Raw genomic sequence first — 22,870 nt, 5'->3', positions numbered from 1 at the left:
ATTATTTTCCCGTCCATTCCCAGACCTTACAGATGCACAGCCATTGTTGGCATCAGATGACGAAGAGGAGGTAGCAACTGCTGTCACCAGCGGTCTGACGACAGTACCCAGATCAGCCCAAGGTGGTCCCCGCTGTTGCTGCCTACTCTGAGATCTCTAAGTCAGTGGTGGTGAAGGTGACGATGATGACGTGTCGATGGACGTCACGTGGGTGCCCACAAGAGAGGAAGAGGAGTGGAGTTCAGAGGGAGAGACGAAGCAGCAGATAGGGAGGAGGAGGAGAAGCAGGCAGAACTTGCAGTGCACAGGAGGCAAAAAACAGACTGCAAATATATCTGTAGCGAGCCATCCACCATGCACGGTCACATCTTGCGCTCTCAGGACGCCGAAACATGGCTCCGCAGTGTGTGCTTTTTTTTAAAGTGTCAGCTGCTGACAATAGTGTTGCCATCTGCAGCCTGTGCTGTAAATGCATAAGTCGCGGTAAGCTCAACACTCACCTAGGGACGACCGCCTTAATAAGGCACCTGGCCTCCCATCACCGAGCCCAGTGGGAGCAACACCGTCAAAACCCACAAAGCCACACTCCCGGCGCTCCACGTCCTATCTCTTCTCCTTCTCCTCTCCCCCATTTGTCCTCCACCTTTCACCGTGCGGTCGTCGCGTTCATCTGGCAGAAGGCAGGCTTCCGTGGCCCAAATGTTTGAGCGTAAAAAGTTGATGATGCCGGATAATCCTCTTGCCCAACGGCTGACCGCTGGCTTGTCGGAACTGGTAGCCCGTAAACTACTGCCATATAAACTTGTGGACTCGGAGGCCTTTGAAAATTTGTGGCCATTGGCACACCGCAATGGAAGGTCCCCGGAAGGAAATATTTCTCCCAGAAGGGCATCCCAGAGCTATATGGCCATGTTCAGCGGCAATTGAATATATCTCTGGCACACAGTGTTGGTGCCAAGATACATCTGACCACAGACACGGGGTCTAGCAAACACGGGCAGAGAAGGTACATAACTATTACTGCCCACTGGGTGAACCTTCTGACAGCCGTCAAACATGTAACCCGTGGCACCCATGTGGATTTGGTGTTACCGCCACGGATTGCATTCAGGCCTGCCTCTTCTTCTCCTGCTCCTACTCCATCCTCCGTCTCGTCCTCAGCTGACACTTCCTTTCCCACTGTTACCGCCTCTTCCACTGCACCCCCCCAAGCTCCCCAGAACCTATTAGAAGTGCCAGGTGAGACGTTGCCATGCTGTGCTACAGCTGTTTTGCCTGGAAGCCAAGAGCCACACTGGTCCTGCACTGCTTTCAGCTCTGCGGTCACAGGCCGATCAGTGGCTAACCTCGCTCAATTTGACAGTTGGTAAAGTGGTGTGCGACAACGGTGCCAATCTGCTGAGCACACTAAAACAGGACAAAATGACACACGTGCCATGCATGGCACACATCCTGAACTTAGTCGTGCAGCGATTTGTTGCCAAATACCCCAGGGTCCAGGACGTCTTGCGGCAGGCCAGGAAAATCTCTGACCATTTTAGAAGATCTTACACTGCCATGGCTCGCCTTGCTGACGTTCAGTGGCGACACCAGCTGCCCCCGTCAGACGTCTGATTTATGACAGCCCAACGCGCTGGAACGCCATCTTGTATATTCTTGATAGGCTGCTCCAGCAGAAACGTGCCGTTAACGACTACCTGTACGAACTCTGCAGCAGGACAGTTTCTGGGGAGCTTGGTTTCTTTTCACCGTGGCAGTGGCTGCTCATGCTCAATGCATGCAGACTTCTGCGGCCTTTTGATGAGATCACCAAACTGGTCAGTCGCAGCCAGGGCACCATCAGTGACATCGTACCTTACGTCTTCTTTCTGGAGCGTGCATTGTCGTGTCATTGATCAAGCCATCGAGGAGCAGGAGCTGGAAGATGAGGAAGTCACAATGCTGAATGAATTCCCAGGGGGGCTACTCCATCTGAGACAAGTCAGCAGGAGTCTGAAGAGGATTCAGAGGAGGATGGTGGCTGGGGGAAGGAGGAAGAGAGCAGGCTTTGAGGGGGAATTTAAACTTTTCGGGGATCCCTGGTGTTGTCCGTGGCTGGGGGGAGGAGACCGAGGACGACATTCTACTGGTCAATAAGCAGGAGCCAGGGCGCTCCACCACTTCCAATTTAGTGTAAATATGGGCCTTCATGCTACAGTGTTTGAAGAGGGACCCCCGTATAAAAATCATAAAGGACAAGGACATGTTACCAGCATCACAGAGGGCTGTCAGAATGCAGCATTTTCAGGCCTTGTTGCGAGAGATGCTGCATTTTGCTGTTGCAGGCGCTGGCGAAGGAATTTCCACTCACAGCAAAACAGGTGCGGGTACCAATCCTACCGCGCCTGCAAGAAGAGGGCAGTTTAAAGATGTGTTGGTCACTTCGGATATGAGATCATTCTTGCAGCCAACCCATCGAGAGCCTCCCTCCGGATACATCCTCAGGGAACGCCTAGACCAACAGGTGTCCGGCTACATCGGATTAATGGCCGATGTGGACACTCTGAGAAGCGAGGAACCCCTGGACTACTGGGTATGCAAGCTTGACCTGTGGCCGGAACAGGCACAATTTGCCATGAAACTCTTGGCTTGCCCCTCATTGAGTGTCCTGTCCGAAATGACATTCAGCGCAGCAGGGGGGATCGTGACCGATAAACGCACTAGCGACAGTGTGGACTACCTCACATTTCTAAAAATGAATGAGGCATGGATCTCGAAGGAATTCAACACCTGTGACGACCACATGTAATTAAATTTCCACATGCCAGCCCACACATATCCGCCACCACCCAGAACAACGTGCAGTAAAAAAAAAGAAAATTCAGACCATTCTTGGTGGCGCTGATGAAGAAAAAACTCTTTACTCCAATGTTACCAATAAAAGGTTATCTTTTATTAAAAAGTATATGCGTTTCAGGGGCAAACAGCCCCTTTCATCAGGACAATACAATTATTACATTCAAACATACTTTTTCCCATTGTTTTATGCACTCAGTTTGAGGGCAATGTGTGTGAGTCACATGGGCGGGGGGGGGGGGGAGTTGGGGGTGTGAAGGCTTAGGATACAGTAACTCCCCTCAAGTTGAAACAGCCAATTGCTATGTATTGTGGGCGGTGTTGATGCCCTATGCCGCTCCTCCCGGTGACGTGTTGTAGGCGGTGCTCTCTCTCATTAGTCAGGCTTCCGGATGATGTCAGTGGGGCGTCCTAAGATGACATATTGTGGGCGGTGCTCTTTCTCCATTGGCCTGGCCTCCGGATGACGTCTAAGGGGTGGATTCAGGCTCTCTCTCCTAGTCGGTCACATGTTCATCAGGGCGTGTGTAGGATAGTGATGCAGTGTGATCACATGATTTTATTCTTGGTCAGGTGACCGTCGTCACCTGATCTGTGTCTGGCTGTCATCCAGGAGAAAACAAGAATGGTATGTATGGTGCGTTCTCTATATGCTGACTCTGAGGGAGGTACTTACATCATGTGATAGATAGTAAGGGGGATATAGGGGATGGATGGGAAGAAAAAAAAACTAAAGAAACTACAAAAGAGCCAGCAGGCAGCTTTAAATGTAGGGCAAAACGTTGCCTCTGTTGCAATACATAACAGAAAGACGTTTAGTTCAACAAAAAACTGTGCCACTTTTACTATAAAACACCATCTAAACTGCAAAAGCAGCTATGTAATATATCTAATAGAGTGCGAATGCGGGCTCCAGTACGTAGGCCGCACGACACAAGAGTTACACTGTAGAGTTAATCAACACAGACATAATATACAGAAACTATGCCCAAAACATAGCATTTCACGGCATTGTGCCACCACACCAGAAAAAAAAAACATAAACTAAAAATTACGCCTATCGACTACATACCAGACAATCCATATAATAGATTCAGTAGCCTCCAGAGAAGAGAGGTATACTGGATCTATCAAATGGATACCGTGACCCCGCACGGACTTAATGAGATGAGTGAGACTATTTTAACCTATGATACCGGAGATGCTGATTGTGGGTTAGATTGAACACAGGACCCATATAAGAACTTTTTTATTTATTTATTTATTTTTTCCCACCTCTCCCTCCCTCCCTCATCCCCCTCCCCCGAGACTGACACTAGAACCAGAATAGTACTAAAATATAAATAAAATACGAAAAACCAAAATAAAAAAGAACATAACAAAAAGAAATAGGCATATACACCATACATAAAGAGGATAGTCTCATAATCTTTAAAACAATAGAAACTTCCCGTAGGCGCGACAACGGCCAGGCATCTACATCAGGTGGACGATGCCTCCGTTGTATCTCTGGATGCATCTTTAGATACGTAGATATATATATATATATATACATGGACACCTTTTAACTTCCCATAATTTTTAACTATTCATTTATTTATTTATCGACTGTTTGTGTGTCTTTTAGTAGATTTGATATTTTGGGGTTTATTACTGATTTAATTTTTATTAATACCGGGTACTACCTAATACACCAGAGCGCAGCACTTGAAATATGACAGGTTGCACCGATGTAATCCCTGTATTCAAGCTGCCCCCTCCTTTTTTAACCCGATGCATGTGACACTGGAATTAAGGATGCATAAACCTTTTAAAAATCACGATCCATCCCCTATATCCCTCTTACTATCTATCACATGATATAAGTACCTCCCTCAGAGTCAGCATATAGAGAACGCACCATACATACCATTCTTGTTTTCTCCTGGATGACAGCCAGACACAGATCAGGTGATGACTGTCACCTGACCAAGAATAAAATCATGTGATCACACTGCATCACTATCCTACACACGCCCTGATGAACATGTGACCGACTGAATCCACCCCTTAGACGTCATCCGGAGGCCAGGCCAATGGAGAAAGAGCACCTCCCACAATACGTCATCTTAGGACCGCCCCACTGATGTCATCCGGAAGCCTGACTAATGAGAGAGAGCACCGCCTACAACACGTTACCGGGAGGAGCGGCATAGGGCATCAACACCGCCCACAATACGTAGCAATTGGCTGTTTCAACTTGAGGGGAGTTACTGTATCCTAGTAACCCCTCAAGCCTTCACGCCCCCAAATACTCCCCGCCCATGTGACTCACACACATTGCGCTCAAACTGAGTGCATAAAACAATGGGAAAAAGTATGTTTGAATGTAATAATTTTATTGTCCTGATGAAGGGGGCTCTTTGCCCCTAAAACGCGTAGACTTTTGAATAAAAGATAACCTTTTATTGGTAACATTGGAGTAATGAGCTTTTTCTGCATCAGCGCCACCAAGAATGGTCAGAATTTTCTTTTTTTACTGCACGTATCCTTATCCCGCTAACCGTTGTCACGACAAGGGACACAGACTAGGGCAGCAGACGCAGTTTTCTTCCCGTAAGCTGGACGGGTAATATCCAGCAATACAATTCGGAGGCTTGTGACCCATCACAACCCCATTCGGTAAGCATAATCAGTGCATTTTCTAACACATATTACTGTAAGGTTCTACACACGAGGCGCTGCCTCCTCTCCTCTTTCTCTCTTTTAACCACAAATTCACAGAGATACCACCATTCTAAAACATAACCTTTATTGTTATTATATAAAAGTCAATACACCCTCGTAAATACAAAAAATGAAATAATGATAAATAAGAAAATAAAATCAAAATCTAGGTCTGGTAGTAATACCCTTCTGAGGCTGTTGTATGAGGGTTAGAATAGGTTAGTGGGGCCTATAGGGATAGATGTCCCTGACTCTGGCCCTGATGTAGAAGTTCCTACCTAGATACGGAATAGCCGCCCTGATAAGGGCGATCCCGTTTCTCGTGCCTCCTAGTGACCCTGGAAGGACCCTAGCAAGGGAGGATGATCGGAGAATAAAATTCCCTGATAGGAGACCTATACTAAAGTTCAAAAAATAATAAATAGAACAATATGGGTACCCAGAAATAGTGACAGTGAATATCCTAGTGAATATCAAATTAGAAAAATAGATTAGTAAAGATGTTCAATACCGCCCCTACGCGTTTCGCCTGGTTATTGTCAGGCTCATCAGGGGACAAAATTGATCATAGAATACCCAACACCAGAGTACTTAAGGTAATATTATATACAATTTAGTTCATTTATTTTTACTATTTTTGACTCTTTATAAAATCATGACAGAAAACCACTGGCTTCGATGAACATGGTTTAACTACCAGCTCATTAACTGGTTAGTTAATCCGAGGAAATTCCTATCAAGCCGGTTGTGGATTAGGAGATAAGGGTCATGTAAATGTAATCAAATATGGAATGATCCCTATGTCTCATATTCCAAGATAAGGCTGAATTACGGTATAACAATTTATATATACACATGTATATCCCGCACAGAAAAATAGAGTCGGTTAATTATCATAAGTCCAAGAATGACTGTGTCTGTAAGGCCTAGACGATGGTATAGTGAAGATACAATTATTACCTATGGCACAGAAATTAATAATGCTTGGCCAGTTCTGCAATGGATACCGATCTACATGAATGATATGACATGAAATGTCGATATATAGTGCGGCATAATAACAGTCAAATAATGCTGTTATAGTAGGCGATACTTGCGTTCCCTAAGAATGGGTTGATGGGCCATTGATGGTGTCCACAGGTTAGGAAGCAAATGTCTGCTGGAACATCCTGATAGCGCTGAGGTGCAGTAGCGTCCGGCAGGTAAGGCAGCGTGGGAATGCCGGCGTTATTACCTTTTTAAGGTTTGCTTCCGGGTATCGGATTGGATCAGGGGCCCATGTGATCTGTATGACGTGTGACGTCTTACGTCAGACGCCCCCACGTGACCGGGTGAGTTCCGTAGCCGCGCACGTGACCTGATGAGGTCACAACGCCGGGCACGTGACTGGGTGGAGCTGAAGGTCCGGAGCGTGGTAACTAGATAGCGTGTAGTAACCAACGCTATCACATGACTACAAATGCCGGTCACGTGACTGCTCACCGGTACCAGGGGGGAGCAGTGGCGTAGCGTGGGTTGCCAGCACCCGGGGCGAGCCATTTATTGCGCCCCCCCTCCCAACCTGTGGACACGCCCCTTTTACAGATAATGTAGTAGACCTATGTAACACCACAGATAACATGGTGGTAACTCTCTAAGTACAGATGATGTAGTAGATGGGTATAAGGCCCCAGAATTCAGAACACACACACAGTGTGACCTGAAGTCTGGGGCCAGGATGCGGCAGGGTGGGCCAAATTCTCAATCCACCCCCCCAACCCTACCGTGAAACAAATATGTGTTTGGACATTACATACATCACTACAAAATATACAGGAGAATACAGCACCACATACCTCATCCATCCAGTGACGTCTCCTGTGATGTAGACTTTCCTCAGCGTCTTCATTTGGAGATAAGACCGCCATGACACCTTCTTTCAGCCGCGTCTCATCTCTGCAGAGTTTTATTATTATTAGTTATTTTTATATATAATGGCCCCCTCTGTATAATATATAATGGCCCCTCTGTAATATTAGGATATATAATGGGCCATTATATATCCTAATAATACGGAGGGGGCCATTATATATTATAATAATACAGGGGGGGTCATTATATATAGTAATTATACAGAGGGGCCATTTTATATATAATAATAATACAGAGGAGGCCATTATATATCCTAATATTACAGAGGGGTCATTATATATAATAATTATACAGAGGGGCCATTTTATATATAATAATAATACAGAGGGGGCCATTATATATCCTAATATTACAGAGGGGTCACTATATATAATATACAAGGGGGGCATTATATATTATAGTTATACAGAGGGACCATAATATATAATAATTATACAAGGGGGCCATAATATATTCTACAGGGGGCCATTATATATTATAGTTATACAGAGGGGCCATAATAAATGATAATTATACAAAGGTGCATTATATATTATACAGAGGGGCCATTATATATTATACATAGGGGCCATTATATATTATACATAGGGGCCATTATATATTATAATTATACAGAGAGGCTATTGATAATGGGCCCTCTGTATAATTCTAATATACTGTATAATGGCCCCCCTGTATAATTATAATATATAATGGCCCCCCTGTATAATTATTATATATAATGGCCCCTCTGTATAATATATAACGGCCCCTTGTATAATTATTATATATTATGGCCCCACAGTATAACTATAAATTATAGTTATACAGTGGGGCCATAATATTTACGGTAATAATTATACAGGGGGGCCATTATATATTAGAATTATACAGAGGGCCCATTATTAATAGCCTCTGTATAATTATAATATATAATGGCCCCTATGTATAATTAATGATGGCCCCCTTATATAATTATTATATATTATGGCCCCAATGTATACCTAGAAGCTGCCACATCAGAACCATGAATGCCAGACTGCCACACCACCTATTTGGCCTGGCAGAGATCTGGCACTTCACTCATTGATTTATTACCATTATTATTGCATGCTGCTCAGTCTGGCTAAGGCTACTTTCACACTAGCGCTTGATGGGATCCGTTCTGAACGGATCCGATCATATTAATGCAGACGGAGGCTCCGTTCAGTACGGATCCGTCTGCATTAATAACTTAGAAAAATTTCGCAAGTGCGCAAGTAGCCTGCGCGGATCCGTTCAGACTTTCAATGTAAAGTCAATGGGGGACGGATCCGCTTGAAGATTGAGCCATATTGTGGCATCTTCAAACGGATCCGTCCCCATTGACTTACATTGTAAGTCTGGACGGATCCGCACGCCTCCGCACGGCCAGGCGGACACCCGAACGCTGCAAGCAGCGTTCAGCTGTCCGCCTGTCCGTGCGGAGCGGAGGCTGAACGCCGCCAGACTGATGCAGTCTGAGCGGATCCGCTCCATTCAGACTGCATCAGGGCTGGACGGCTGCGTTCGGGTCCGCTCGTGAGCCCCTTCAAACGGAGCTCACGAGCGGACCGACGAACGCTAGTGTGAAAGTAGCCTTACATGGCCACCCAACTTAATCACTACACGTCACTACTAGTGCCACTAACTCCCTTTCTACCTCTGCTCTGTAGTAGTCTCAGTCTGGACTGGACTCCACTCTGTCACTCTGGACTCTTCTAGGGCGGCTCAGGGCTCACTCATCAGACTCAACAGTTCTTTGTCTTCTTGACTGGAGTCTGGAGTGACTGTGTGTGACACAGTGCCCACTGCTGCTAGTCACACTGCTGCTGTGAGTGACTCTGACTGCCGCGGCGCCGCCTCCTGCTCCTGCCTCCTGGCAATCTTCTGCTGGCTCTGGCTCCCGCGCTCCGCACTGTGTTTCCCGCCTGGAAAGTGGGCGGAGCCGGAGGGAGCCAGGCCAGCGGCCAGCCTAATGACATCACCCACTAGCACTAGGAGAAGGAGGCGGCGAGGAGAAGGAGGCGGCGAGGAGAAGGAGGCGGTGCCAGCTGCCAATCATGTATGTAATGACTCTAGCTGCTAGTGTAAGTAGTGCGCCCGCCGCGACCGCACAAATCATGAATGAATCATGATCTGCATCAGGGCGGCAGGGCCGGGCGGGCGCGCACTAAACAGCTGAGCTCTCTGGCCGGCCGTTGCGCCGCATGCCACAACGGCGCAACGCAACCTGAAAAAAAACTTAAAACTTACATTATAAAATCTTTCAGCCGGCGCCGGAGCGCCCCCCTGCAGTTTGGCGCCCGGGGCAACGGCCCCCCTGGCCCCCCCCACGCTACGCCCCTGGGGGGGAGTAAGAGGGGGACGGGGGGCGGAGGATAGTGAAAGCACAATCAGTGTAACCAAAGGGAGATTATGTCTTCCCCAATGGATAATTATGCAGTGGGAAGCAAGATATTTTAAATACGATGTGACAAAGTAAAATGATTCAAGTAAACCAGATGCAGCTGTATGCATCTTTAAATCATTATATTCCAAATTGATAGGTTGCCAGTGGATAACTTGATTAACATCAGGGTGACTGACTAATATATATATGAGGATCAAATATGGAGGGGTTAGCCTCCCAGTCAACAAATGTTGTACTATATAGGCGATAAATTGATCCTACAAGATAGAGAAAGCCTCAAATGAAGCACGCAAAATCTATATTCTCATTTAGTCCGGCTGGTGCGACAGTGTTGAATCTGAAGATCCATCTGGATTCTTTCTGTTTTAATAATTTATCTAAGTCCCCACCTCGCTTGGACATTTTTAAGACCTAAATCATAAAGAAATGGATACTTTTAGTAGACCCTGCATGACTCATCCACACATGTCTTGATATCGGTTTATCCCGTTTGTTACGAATATCCCCGACGTGTTCAAGGATACGCTTGAAGTAGGGTAGTACGGTCCTTCGAATTGGCCCAATCCCATGCTTCAAAAAGGCATGGATCTGGGTAGCCCCTCTGCTTAAACCGATCAAAGAGTTTAGATGCTTTGTATGTGAAGTTTTGACTATCTGAACAGTTCCTCTGAACTCTTAAAAACTGGCCTTTAGGAATGCCCCTTTTTAGGGGGGTGGGGTGAAAACTGTCCCAACGTAAAAGACTATTGGTAGAAGTCTTCTTCCTAAAAAGGGTCGTCTTGATGTAATTGTGTTCATCTCTTACTAGACAAACATCCAAAAAATTGATGGTGTTGCGGTGTATTTCAAAAGTGAAGAACAATCTAATGTGATTAGAATTAAGAGTATCCATGACCATAAACTGTTGAAATTGACTGGCTGTGCCTGACCAGAGTAATAAGATATCATCTATGTACCTGGACCATAGTGTGATGAATCTGGTCCAGGGTACCATAGATTCAGAGAATACAACCGTGTCCTCCCACCAGCCCAGGAGCAGGTTTGCGTAAGTGGGTGCACATGGGCTACCCATCGCAGTGCCCCAGAGCTGGTGGTAGAAGCGGTCCTCAAATATGAAATAATTATGTGTCAACACAAAATTAAGCAGTTGAAGGGTAAACTGATTATGTTGATATAGATCCATTGATCTAGAGTCCGGATAATGTTTGACTGCTGATAAGCCCTTGTTGTGGGGAATAGAGGTGTAGAGAGCTTCTACATCTATTGAGGCAAACCAGCTGTCAGGCTCTATGATAACACCTTCAACTCTTTGCGGTAGGTCTGTCGTGTCCCGTAGGTATGAAGGGAGTGTCGAAACAAAGGGACGTAGAACTTTGTCGATATAGACACCGGCATGGTGGGTCAGACTCTCAATTCCCGATACTCTGGGACGTCCTTTTAGGGGACATGTCCCCTTGTGTATTTTTGGGAGCCCATAGAACGTCGCTATTTTTGGTGTAGCGGTTAACAAGTATTCGTATTCTTTCCGGTCTATACATCTGTTTTCTAGGCCCTCTTTTAGAATCTGAGAAAGTTCAGCCTGAAATCTCTCAGTTGGATCCCCCCTTAGGACGGCGTAACTGTTTTTATCAGAGACTAGAGAGAGGCACATATCTCTATATTGCTGTACCGAGAGGACAACGATATTCCCCCCCCCTTGTTAGAGGGCTTAATTATGATGTCCCTATTTGTGTTGAGGTTTCGCAATGCCGTTATTTCTGCCCAGGTATAGTTTTTGTCGGAAGTAGTGTATCCTATTTTTTCCAAATCCCGTGTGACCGACTTTAAAAAAATGTCTATGTTGGCATCATTCAAAGTTTTCGGTGGCATTTTCACACTTTTGTTTCTCAAGGTGGTGAAGGGACCCTGCCCCCTGGGTCGTTCGTTTTCTTTTAGAAGATGTATAAGCGTATCGATGCCCTCTAGATCCCCCATTTCTACACCTAGTTCCTGGCATCTCTTTTAGTCAGATGTTACAAAAATTTTATGCCAGCGTAATTTCCTAGTGAACAATTGTATGTCCTTGATCCAATCAAAACAATCAAATCTAGTTGTTGGTACATATGTAAGTCCTTTTCTTAATATAGATGTCTCATCTTCAGACAGAGTTTTCCCTGATAGATTAATGATTAAGGTATTTTCTGTACATGATTTATCTATTTTTTGTTGATGTGGGATTGGGTTAATTGGCGATCCCTCAACGCATAAGTGTTCGGTGGTGGTGGACCTAAAAAAAACGCAGCAGTTGTGGCAGTGGGCAGAGGGGTTGGAGTTGGAGTAGCATATGAGCACGAGGACCCAGATGTATGACCATCCTGTTCGGGTTGTTCCTGGTTTGTCCTCGCCCCATTTGCTGATCCTCCCCTGTTCTGTTGGTCCCATGGTCTGGATGGGTAGCCACCTGTATATTGTTCGTTACGCCAATTGGACCTAGGGGCTTAATATCTATTACGTCCCCTATATCAACCTCTTCCCCTCCAATTGGATCTTTGATTAGGGTACTGTGGTCGATAGGTAGATGATTCGGGGTCTGAACTTTCTATTTCGGAAGCTGATGTATCGGCAATCGAACCCCTTTTGCCCCCCCCTGTGATGATATATGCCGTATTGTTTCTAAATTCAGTTAGATCCTTCGTGAATTGTCTATGTTTCCTTTCGACAAGAGTTGATCTGTAATTTTCTATATTGTTTTGCAATTCAAGTTATTTTTTTGAGAAGTCAGTGTGGTCTTTAAATTTTAATGCTGTCTCTGTTAAAGTTAGTTTTTTCTTCTCTAGCTGTTCAATATTGTTTTTTTCCTGCTCTAGCAGTAATCGCATCAACCTGATGGAACTTGCTGTGGCTTCAGTTTCCCATTTTGCCAACAGTTCAGGGGTGCTGATCCGTGGCGCTGGACGTATATACAGGTCCTTCTCCAAAAATTAGCATATTGTGATAAAGTTCATTATTTTCTGTAATGTACTGATAAACATTAGCCTTTCATATATTTTAGATTCATTACACACAACTGAAGTAGTTCAAGCCTTTTATTGTTTTAATATTGATGATTTTGGCATACAGCTCATGAAAACCCAAAATTCCTATCTCAAAAAATTTGCATATCATTAAAAGGTTCTCTAAACGAGCTATTAACCTAATCATCTGAATCAACTAATTAACAATCATGGGTAAGACTGCCGACCTGACTGCTGTCCAGAAGGCCATCATTGTCACACTCAGGCAAGAGGGTAAGACACAGAAAGAAATTTCTGAAAGAATAGGCTGTTCCCAGAGTGCTGTATCAGGGCACCTCAGTGGGAAGTCTGTGGGAAGGAAAAAGTGTGGCAGAAAACGCTGCACAACGAGAAGAGGTGACCGGGCCCTGAGGAAGATTGTGGAGAAGGACCGATTCCAGACCTTGGGGGACCTGCGGAAGCAGTGGACTGAGTCTGGAGTAGAAACATCCAGAGCCACCGTGTACAGGCGTGTGCAGGAAATGGGCTACAGGTGCCGCATTCCCCAGAAACAGCGGCAGAAGCGCCTGACCTGGGCTACAGAGAAGCAGCACTGGACTGTTGCATGTCATTCGGAAATCAAGGTGCCAGAGTCTGGAGGAAGACTGGGGAGAGGGAAATGCCAAAATGCCTGAAGTCCAGTGTCAAGTACCCACAGTCAGTGATGGTCTGGGGTGCCATGTCAGCTGCTGGTGTTGGTCCACTGTGTTTTATCAAGGGCAGGGTCAATGCAGCTAGCCATCAGGAGATTTTGGAGCACTTCATGCTTCCATCTGCTGAAAAGCTTTATGGAGATGAAGATTTCATTTTTCAGCAGGACCTGGCACCTGCTCACAGCGCCAAAACCACTGGTAACTGGTTTACTGACCATGGTATTACTGTGCTCAATTGGCCTGCCAGCTCTCCTGATCTGAACCCCATAGATAATCTGTGGGATATTGGGAAGAGAAAGTTGAGAGACGCAAGACCCAACACTCTGGATGAGCTTAAGGCCGCTATCGAAGCATCCTGGACCTCCATAACACCTCAGCAGTGCCACAGGCTGATTGCCTCCATGCCACGCCGCATTGAAGCAGTCATTTCTGCAAAAGGATTCCCGACCAAGTATTGAGTGCATAACTGAACATAATTATTTGAAGGTTGACTTTTTTTGTATTAAAAACACTTTTCTTTTATTGGTCGGATGAAATATGCTAATTTTTTGAGATAGGAAATTTGGGTTTTCATGAGCTGTATGCCAAAATCATCAATATTAAAACAATAAAAGGCTCGAACTAATTCAGTTGGTGTGTAATGAATCTAAAATATATGAAAGTCTAATGTTTATCAGTACATTACAGAAAATAATGAACTTTATCACAATATGCTAATATTTTTAGAAGGACCTGTATATTCTAAGACCACTAGGTACGATTGAATTTTTTATATAATTGTCCAGGGATTGAATCTCCCACCACGCTTTAATATATTCCTTGTGAATGTCATACAGGTCTTTAAAGTTGGTTTTGACTGAGGGGGTAGTTATATTAGATAGAATTAACTCTTTATCTGAAAAGATCTCACTGGCTTCTGTCAGCCACCTGTCTTCATTTGTCTGCGTGCTTAAGAAACCGGCCATTACATAGATGCTGTGATAGCTGTTTAGTTGATATAATTCAAAAAGAAAAATGTATTATTCACAGTTTGAACATAATCCTGTTCAGGGGATTCTATAGTAGAATGTGGTTGTATAACAACAAATTCACAGAGATACCACCATTCTAAAACATAACCTTTAATGTTATTATATAAAAGTCAATACACCCTCGTAAATACAAAAAATGAAATAATGATAAATAAGAAAAGAAAATCAAAATCTAGGTCTGGTAGTAATACCCTTCTGAGGCTGTTGTATGAGGGTTAACCACCCAGAACAAAGAATGGTCCTTGTCTTATGTATATAAAGCGGCATAAAAGGCCTTTTCTGTCAGGTGAATGCCTAATTTTTGGGGCCTCTACTCCAGTGGCCTACAGTAAAAAAAATTCCAGTGACCTCCTAATGTACCTCCAGATACATTATTCACTAGTTCTTTTCTGTCAGGTGAATGTCAAATTTTTGGGGACTGTACTGGCCTACAGTAAAATTGTTATCCTCTGACCGTCTAATATACCACCAGCCACATAATCACTTGTTCTTTTCTGTCAGGTGAATGCCTCATTTTTTGGGCCCGTAATCCCGTCGCCTAAAAAAAAAAATGTTTAGGCTCCAGCAGAGCACATTTTTGAGACTTTCCCTTTAAGACGCATAAAAATGGCCCCTGATTAATACATATATTTTGTGTGAATTTTTGCCATTTTTTTGTCACTGTCCGTGTTGTGGGACTATTTGTGCACTTCTAGTAAGTATTTGGTGGCTGAAGTTCGTCCATCACTACTGACCAAGCGTGGAGCCCAGGGTTCGACTACCCATTCTAGGTTTCTTTAGTTGTGACTTTGGCTTTCTTCTTTTTAGTTGGTCCTTTAACCATAACGCTCAACAAGCCGCCAAGTTTGAAGAAGATCCAGATGAAGAACCGCTATGTGACGTCAGGAGGTAGCTTCAGCCCCAGGCACTGCTTTGGAACGTACCGCACAGCTATAATTATACCACACAGGAACAGAGAGTCTCACCTCCGAAGCTTGCTCTACTACCTACACCCCTTCCTGCAACGCCAACAGCTGCACTACACGATATTTGTGGTCCATCAGGTAACGTGCATTTCTCAGCATCGTCTCTTGTAAATTTTTATAGGTATCTTGGTTTGAAGTTCTTGGTTTAGGTCAAAGGACCCCAACCTTTTTACATTGGTAAGATCCTGGTAAATAAAAAACAATCTTTTTGGTAAGGACCTCCTACAATTTATTTTTCAAAAGAGATAAAAAGGTTATTAAAAAGAACCCCCGAAGTGTATTCAGACCCCTAAATCTGAGCCCAGATTATCTAAAAAGGACAGTATTTACTTACCTCTTATTCCCAGCTATCCTCACCCTGACCTGCTCACAAATACTTATGTAAGTCTAAAACAACCAGTCACTGAGCCAAAACTCTTGTTGGTGTCCCACTAAACCTGGATGGGTCAGGGATCAGCAACCTCGGCACTCCAGCTGTGTCTAAACTTTCACTCCCAGCATGCTCCATTCACTTATATGGGAATACTGACAATAGTCAAGCAAGTGTGCATGCTGGGAGTGGTAGTTTCACCACAGCTGGATGTCACCGCCAGCTCTGTGAGAAGATCTGGCAGACGTTCTTCTCTACCTATTGTAAGATGTTCTTTGTTTTGGTTTCACTTTCTCACCTCCTTTCCTGCTCCCAGCTGTCACCTATTCGCACTGATTGTCTCCCTTTATATTCCCTCCCATACTGCCTCGCTTTGCGGTTTATACTTCTTCCTGGATTGTGTTCTCTGCTGGAGGCTGCGTCTCCTGATTCCTCAGATAAGTCTGTTTCCTTTATTTGTGGTTCCTTGCTGGCTTGATTCTAGGTGACCCTGACTCCATCCGTTTTAAGTGCAGGGAGCCGGTGGTCGTGTCCCCTCACTATTATAGGGTTTTCAGGTATCACATAGTATAAGGTACGAGGGCATGCAATCGTCTACGATTAAGACCTTTGCATGGACATAGCAGTCAGGGAGAGCTCTAGGGGTTTTATAGGGCTTACCCATATACTCCTTAGTTTGGGATCAAGCCAGTCGGATGTTTATTTATAAGTTCCAGCTTTCTGCAACACCATCCGTGACACTGGAGTGCCGGAGGTTGCCGATCCTTGGTCTAGGTGGTGGGTTTCTTATGAGGTTTGCACAGCCCTAATTTTTTTGTGAAATTATATTATTGTACCATCTTATGTTACTATCAGACCTTCTGCCCACACTTGCAGTACCAGTTGACTTCAGCTTGAAGTTCTTCTGAGCACATTGCACCTGTTGAGGTCCCTCATCATCCTCCATCACTAAGCTTCAGGAACCCCGATGACTGCTCTTCTGGAGCTGTACTTTCTTCAAGAAGATGACTTATCATTTTGGTCCATGTTTCTCGTGCTCCCAGCAGAGGAGGCCCAGCTTTTTACTGCTGCTGAGCTCTACCTCTGGCGCAAGATAAGATGCAATGGGCTGGGTCGCAAACCTCTAAACCCCTTTTTGAGGAATCTCCATATTCTCAGACCATGAAGAGTCCTGTTCTAATGAAACTTTCTTTTTGCTTTTGCCTTTCACATTCTAATGCCAACTCCAGATGTTATCAGTAGACAGGTAAGTGGAGTAGTACCATGAGTAACCTTAGATTAAACTTTAGATATATTTTTTCTTCTTTTTGTTTTGTTATACCTCCTGCCTTATAGTGAAAATTAGCCATTGTGGGAGGGACTCGGCAGTTAGTGTTCAGCTCTCCTGAAGCACCCCCACAGGAGAAATAAAGTATTACACAGGCTGGGTCCTCCGGAGACCTAGACGCTCTTGGAAGCTGTGCTGTAATCTTCTTAGTGAATCCTCAGTTTGATCCCCTCCCCTCTATTAATACAGAATCCCCTAATGGGGTATGTGACGGACTGAACCGTCACTGGGAATTCTGGAGAAGCCTGAGGGCCAGCCTCCTTCCTACGGACTATGAACCCAGAACTATGGAGACCCCCTCAGACCTTTTGGGGTTACAAGGAACTATAAACCCCGATTTATGTGTGGAATTTATATGCCACATATTTCCTGTTGCCCATTAAAGGTGCATGGTGTGGATTCAGCAACATAAAAAGGGTTAACTCTGCACTGAGACTCCCACTGATTGTGTTAATGATGGGATTAAGATAGCTGACTATAAGAGCAGCCGACTCCTAGATGAGTAGATCACCCTATGATACACTCAGGAGATAATCCCATCACATGTGTCTCCTCTCTCCCTATTCATTCATTATGGAGGGGTTGAAGATGTCTGTTTGCATGTTGTTCATTGTTGATTGCGTCAAGGACAATGCCTATTCTGTTATTGAGTGCGTCACAGGCAATGCCATTGTGTTTAATTGCGTCACAGACAATGCCATTGTGTTTGTTGAATAGGGTTAGTTTTGTGTTTAAACTGTAAAGCTGTAAAGGATTGGCTGCTATGTCATGTCCTCAGTTCCCAACCAGGTCCACGGGGGTGGTACCCTTGTTGGAAAATGTGTAAATAAGTCAATGCTGGTGTGTTCAATAAAGAGTTCCTGTTTTACCCTTCATCATGTTGAGGCTGGTGTTTGGGTAACTGATCGACACTGGGGATTGCTATACGCTGAAGAAGTGCTATACTACCCTGGCTATAACTACTAGCTCTTGTAAGAGCTGTTTCTGCTCTCTGGATTTAGGAGAGGTTCACCCACTGGAGCCTGGAGCCTTGTAGTAGGTCCAGGGTGGGTAGGAGACGGTGAGACCTCGACCAAGCTTTGGCGGTTCGTGGGGTCTGCAGTGCTTACGGTGTCAAGTGGAGTGCTTAGAGCCCTCGGGAAGCACTAGGAGCATCCATCGATGGAGGTACCTGGTCGGGGTGCCAGAAGATCTGTTACAGTAGTGGCAGCAGTGGGGACGTCCTAGTGCGAGGAGAAGCAGCTCTGAGACACCATTCGTGGAGTATATTGAGGGCAACACTAGTATCTGTACAGCACCCCTGGCTACAGCAGGATGGAATCGGCTAGTCTTCGGACAGCATCCCACTACGATGAGGAGGATTACATGGACTGGAGGGATGCAGTCCGGAAAGGCGTCTGGCACGAGGCCCTGGAAGATGTACAGCATCGGCGGGGTGAGAGTCTCCCCAGTGAGGAGCAGCAGTTGCAGATGTGAGTGGCCCTGCGAATGCCCCTTCTGGAAGAGCAGCCCCTGGATGAGTGGGTGACAGAACTCGAGAGCCTGGTATGGAAGGAGCTTTGGCTAGACGACGCCTACCAGGCACTCTGGTGGTATGTGATTCGGCACTCCCCCTGGATGGCTGAGCACGATAGACCTGAGGGTGAGGATTATGATGGCCCTGGCCTGTTGTTTGAGTCCTTTGCAGAACCGGAATTCGGAGATGCTGGAGAGTCCCGGTTCTGGGATATCTATGACTACAGGGAGGCTATACATGATTGTGCTACAGCGGGAGAGGTGAGACAAGACCTGGTATCTCTAATGACAATGGAGTGGAAGCTGGAGCAGGATTACAGATACTTCCTCAGCTCAATTCGGCCCCAACATACACTGCCGGAGAGCTGGGTGGCAGTCCCAGACCTACAACCCTACAGCTGTGAAGACCTGACTGAAGTATCCCCTGCTTCAGTACCAGCTACTGAGGTAGGGGACCTCATAGACTGGTCCTGGGGGGACCCCCATATGGCAGGTGGAGATGGGACCGAGATCTCTTCACCAGTCCTACAGGGATGCTGGGCAGTCGGCCCAGATCCCCAACGGCAGCTGGAGTGTCAGGGAGTAGGGACAGTCGGTCCTGCTCCCCAGCGGCAGTGTACCTTGAAGGGAGAGAAGACAATCGGTCTCTCTCCCCAACCACAGGGGGACAGCACCCCTAACTCCGATGGTGCAGATGGGACTGCGGTCTCTGCACCAGACCTACAGGGATGCTGGACAGCCAGTACCGATCCCCCACCAACCCCACAGGAATGCCAGGAAGAGGATTTAAGCAATCCTTCCTTTCCACAGCTGATCCGCAACAAGGTCATGGGGGTAGGATTGCCTGAACCCATCCCAGCGGAAGAGCTGGCATCTGTGCCGAGCGCAGTCAGCCTCTGCCCTCCCCTATCCTCTTGTCTAGAAACTGACTCCCCACAGGCTACCCCAGCGGAAGAGCTGGCATCTGGGAAGAGGACATTGCCTACAGATTTCAACCTTTCATTGAATTAATGCTGGCTATCTAAACCTGCATGCAGCGAGCTTCCCCTAGTGGTGGGTGCAACTTGTATGGGGTTCATGATGTGATATGGTCCAGCACTGACCACCTGCCACCACTAGGAGGAGCACACTGCCTACAGATTTCAACCTCCCATTAAGTTCAATGCTAACTGTCTAAACCTGTTGCCACGCTGGACAGGATACAAGATACACAGAATACAACAAAACAAATGTCTAGGCAAGAAGCTGGGGATAAACGTCACCTCCTGACAAATCCCTACCAGCTCCCCCTAGACTTCTATGCCCACATTCAGACCCTGAAGGTGGGAATGAACGTGTCCTTGTGCCTAGGCTGAAGATTCCCTAAGATGGTGAAAGGGGGAAAGAGGCAGCCTGCTCCCTCAGGACCTGGAGGGGGCAGGCGTCTCTCTTACAGCCTAGACAAACAATCACAAGAAAACAAAACCAACTTATCTTGTACTGAGCAGGAACAGCAATCCTTCCCTCCTTCCTTCCTTTGAACAGGACAGAAGCTATAACCCGCACAGGACACTGGGAGTGGGCGTAATTTAAACTCATACCAATGACCCCACCCAGTGCACCTGAAGAGAGGCGGATATAGCTCAACTCCAAAACAATAACAAAAGGCTACACATGTGCTGCTAACCTAGCAGACTTCCGCACATGACCTGAGCAGGGCATAACAGAACCCCCCCATCTACGGATGACCTCCGGACACCCCGGCCCAACTTTATCCGGGTGGGATCTGTGAAAAGCCCTCACCAGTTGGCTGGCACTAACATCCACAGCCGGAACCCACATCCTCTCCTCTGGGCTGTATCCCCTCCAGTGTATCAGGTACTGAAGGGAACCTCGAAGAACTCTTGAGTCGAGAACCCTAGCGATCTCGAACTCTAAATTTCCATCAATCAGAAGAGCGGGAGGAGGCAATGGCGATGGTTCCACCGGTTTCACATATTTCTTCAGTAAAGACCTGTGGAACACATCATGGATCCTCCAAGTCTGCAGAAGATCCAGACGAAACGCTACAGGATTGACCACCGCAGATATTTTGTGAGGTCCAATAAATCTTGGCCCCAGTTTCCAAGATGGTACTCTCAGTTTAAAATTTTTAGTAGATAACCACACCAGATCACCCACACACAGGTCCGGATCAGTCATACGTCTCTTGTCAGCCATTCGCTTATACCTCTCGCCCATCTTCTCCAAATTCACTTGGATCCTCCGCCAGATAGAAGACGAGGCAGAAGAAAATCTCTCCTCCTCTGGCATCCCAGAGGAACTAGTCCCAGAAAAGGTACCAAACTTAGGATGAAAACCGTATGCGCCAAAAAATGGCGACTTTCCCGTGGACTCCTGCCTACGGTTATTTAAAGCAAACTCCACTAGGGATAAGAATGAGGACCAGTCCTCCTGATTCTCAGCCACAAAGCACCTCAAGTAGGTATCCAGGTTTTGATTAGTACGCTCTGTCTGCCCATTCCACTGCGGATGAAAAGCCGAAGAGAACGAAAGTTGAATGCCAAGCCGAGAGCAGAATGCCCTCCAAAACTTTGAGACAAACTGCGTGCTCCTATCAAAAACCACATCCGAGGGAATGCCATGTAATTTCACGATATTATCAACAAAAATCTGAGCAAGAGTCTTGGCATTGGGCAGACTAGCTAACGATACAAAGTGAGCCATTTTACTAAAACGGTCAACAACCACCAAAATTACTGTTTTTCCGGAGGAACTCGGCAGATCCGTAATAAAGTCCATAGACAAGTGCGTCCAAGGACGAGATGGAATAGACAAAGGAAGAAGTGAACCAGAAGGTCAAGTGTGAGCAACCTTTGACCGTGCACAGGTTTCACAAGCTGCTACGTAATCCTCAACACTCTTACGTAACCCGGGCCACCAGAACCTCCGGGTCACAAGATCAAAGGTGGACTTACCACCAGGATGTCCAGCAAGGACAGTATCGTGATGTTCCTTGAATACCTTGTATCAGGGTCCATCGGGAACAAACAACCTCCCTGGGGGACAAGAACCAGGAGCCCCCTCCTGGGCTACCAACACCTCCATCTCCAATTCGGGGTACAGAGCAGAAACCACCACCCCATCAGCCAAAATCGGAGCAGTATCCTCTGAATCACTTACCCCAGGAAAACTACGAGACAATTCATCTGCCTTGACGTTTTTTAACCCCTGGGCGAAAAGTAACCACAAAATTGAACCTGGTAAGAACAGTGACCATCTAGCCTGTCTAGGATTCAGACGCTTGGCAGGTTGCAGGTAAGCTAAATTCTTATGATCAGTGTACAGTACAGACCAAAAGTTTGGACACACCTTCTCATTCAAAGAGTTTTCTTTATTTTCATGACTATGAAAATTGTAGATTCACACTGAAGGCATCAAAATTATGAATTAACACATGTGGAATTTTATACATAACAAAAAAGTGTGAAACAACTGAAAATATGTCATATTCTAGGTTCTTCAAAGTAGCCACCTTTTGCTTTGATTACTGCTTTGCACACTCTTGGCATTCTCTTGATGAGCTTCAAGAGGTAGTCACCTGAAATGGTCTTTCAACAGTCTTGAAGGAGTTCCCAGAGATGCTTAGCACTTGTTGGCCCTTTTGCCTTCACTCTGCGGTCCAGCTTACCCCAAACCACCTCGATTGGGTTCAGGTCCGGTGACTGTGGAGGCCAGGTAATCTGGCGCAGCACCCCATCACTCTCCTTCATGGTCAAATAGCCCTTCCACAGCCTGGAGGTGTGTTTGGGGTCATTGTCCTCTTGAAAAATAAATGATGGTCCAACTAAACGCAAACCGGATGGAATAGCATGCCGCTACAAGATGCTGTGGTATCTATGCTGGTTCAGTAGGCCTTCAATTTTGAATAAATACCCAACAGTGTCACCAGCAAAGCACCCCCACACCATCACACCTCCTCCTCCATGCTTCACGGTGGGAATCAGGCATGTAGAGTCCATCCGTTCACCTTTTCTGTGTCGCACAAAGACACGGTGGTTGGAACCAAAGATCTCAAATTTGGACTCATCAGACCAAAGCACAGATTTCCACTGGTCTAATGTCAATTCCTTGTG

The 22,870-nt window shown here is 45.9% G+C and overlaps 1 protein-coding gene across 1 annotated transcript in view; it reads left to right on the top strand.

Moving 5' to 3' along the window:
• Positions 1–22,870, top strand: part of LOC122932314 (beta-1,4-galactosyltransferase 3-like) — a 164,358-nt gene that overhangs the window by 120,843 nt on the left and 20,645 nt on the right. The window contains exon 3 of the mRNA XM_044286661.1: positions 15,386–15,621. Within this exon, the coding sequence (XP_044142596.1) occupies positions 15,386–15,621 (236 nt within the window). The remainder of the gene's footprint in view (positions 1–15,385; positions 15,622–22,870) is intronic.

Source organism: Bufo gargarizans, chromosome 3 (genome assembly GCF_014858855.1).
Source record: "Bufo gargarizans isolate SCDJY-AF-19 chromosome 3, ASM1485885v1, whole genome shotgun sequence".
NCBI lineage: Eukaryota > Metazoa > Chordata > Amphibia > Anura > Bufonidae > Bufo > Bufo gargarizans.
This window is presented reverse-complemented; position numbering and strand designations above follow the sequence as displayed.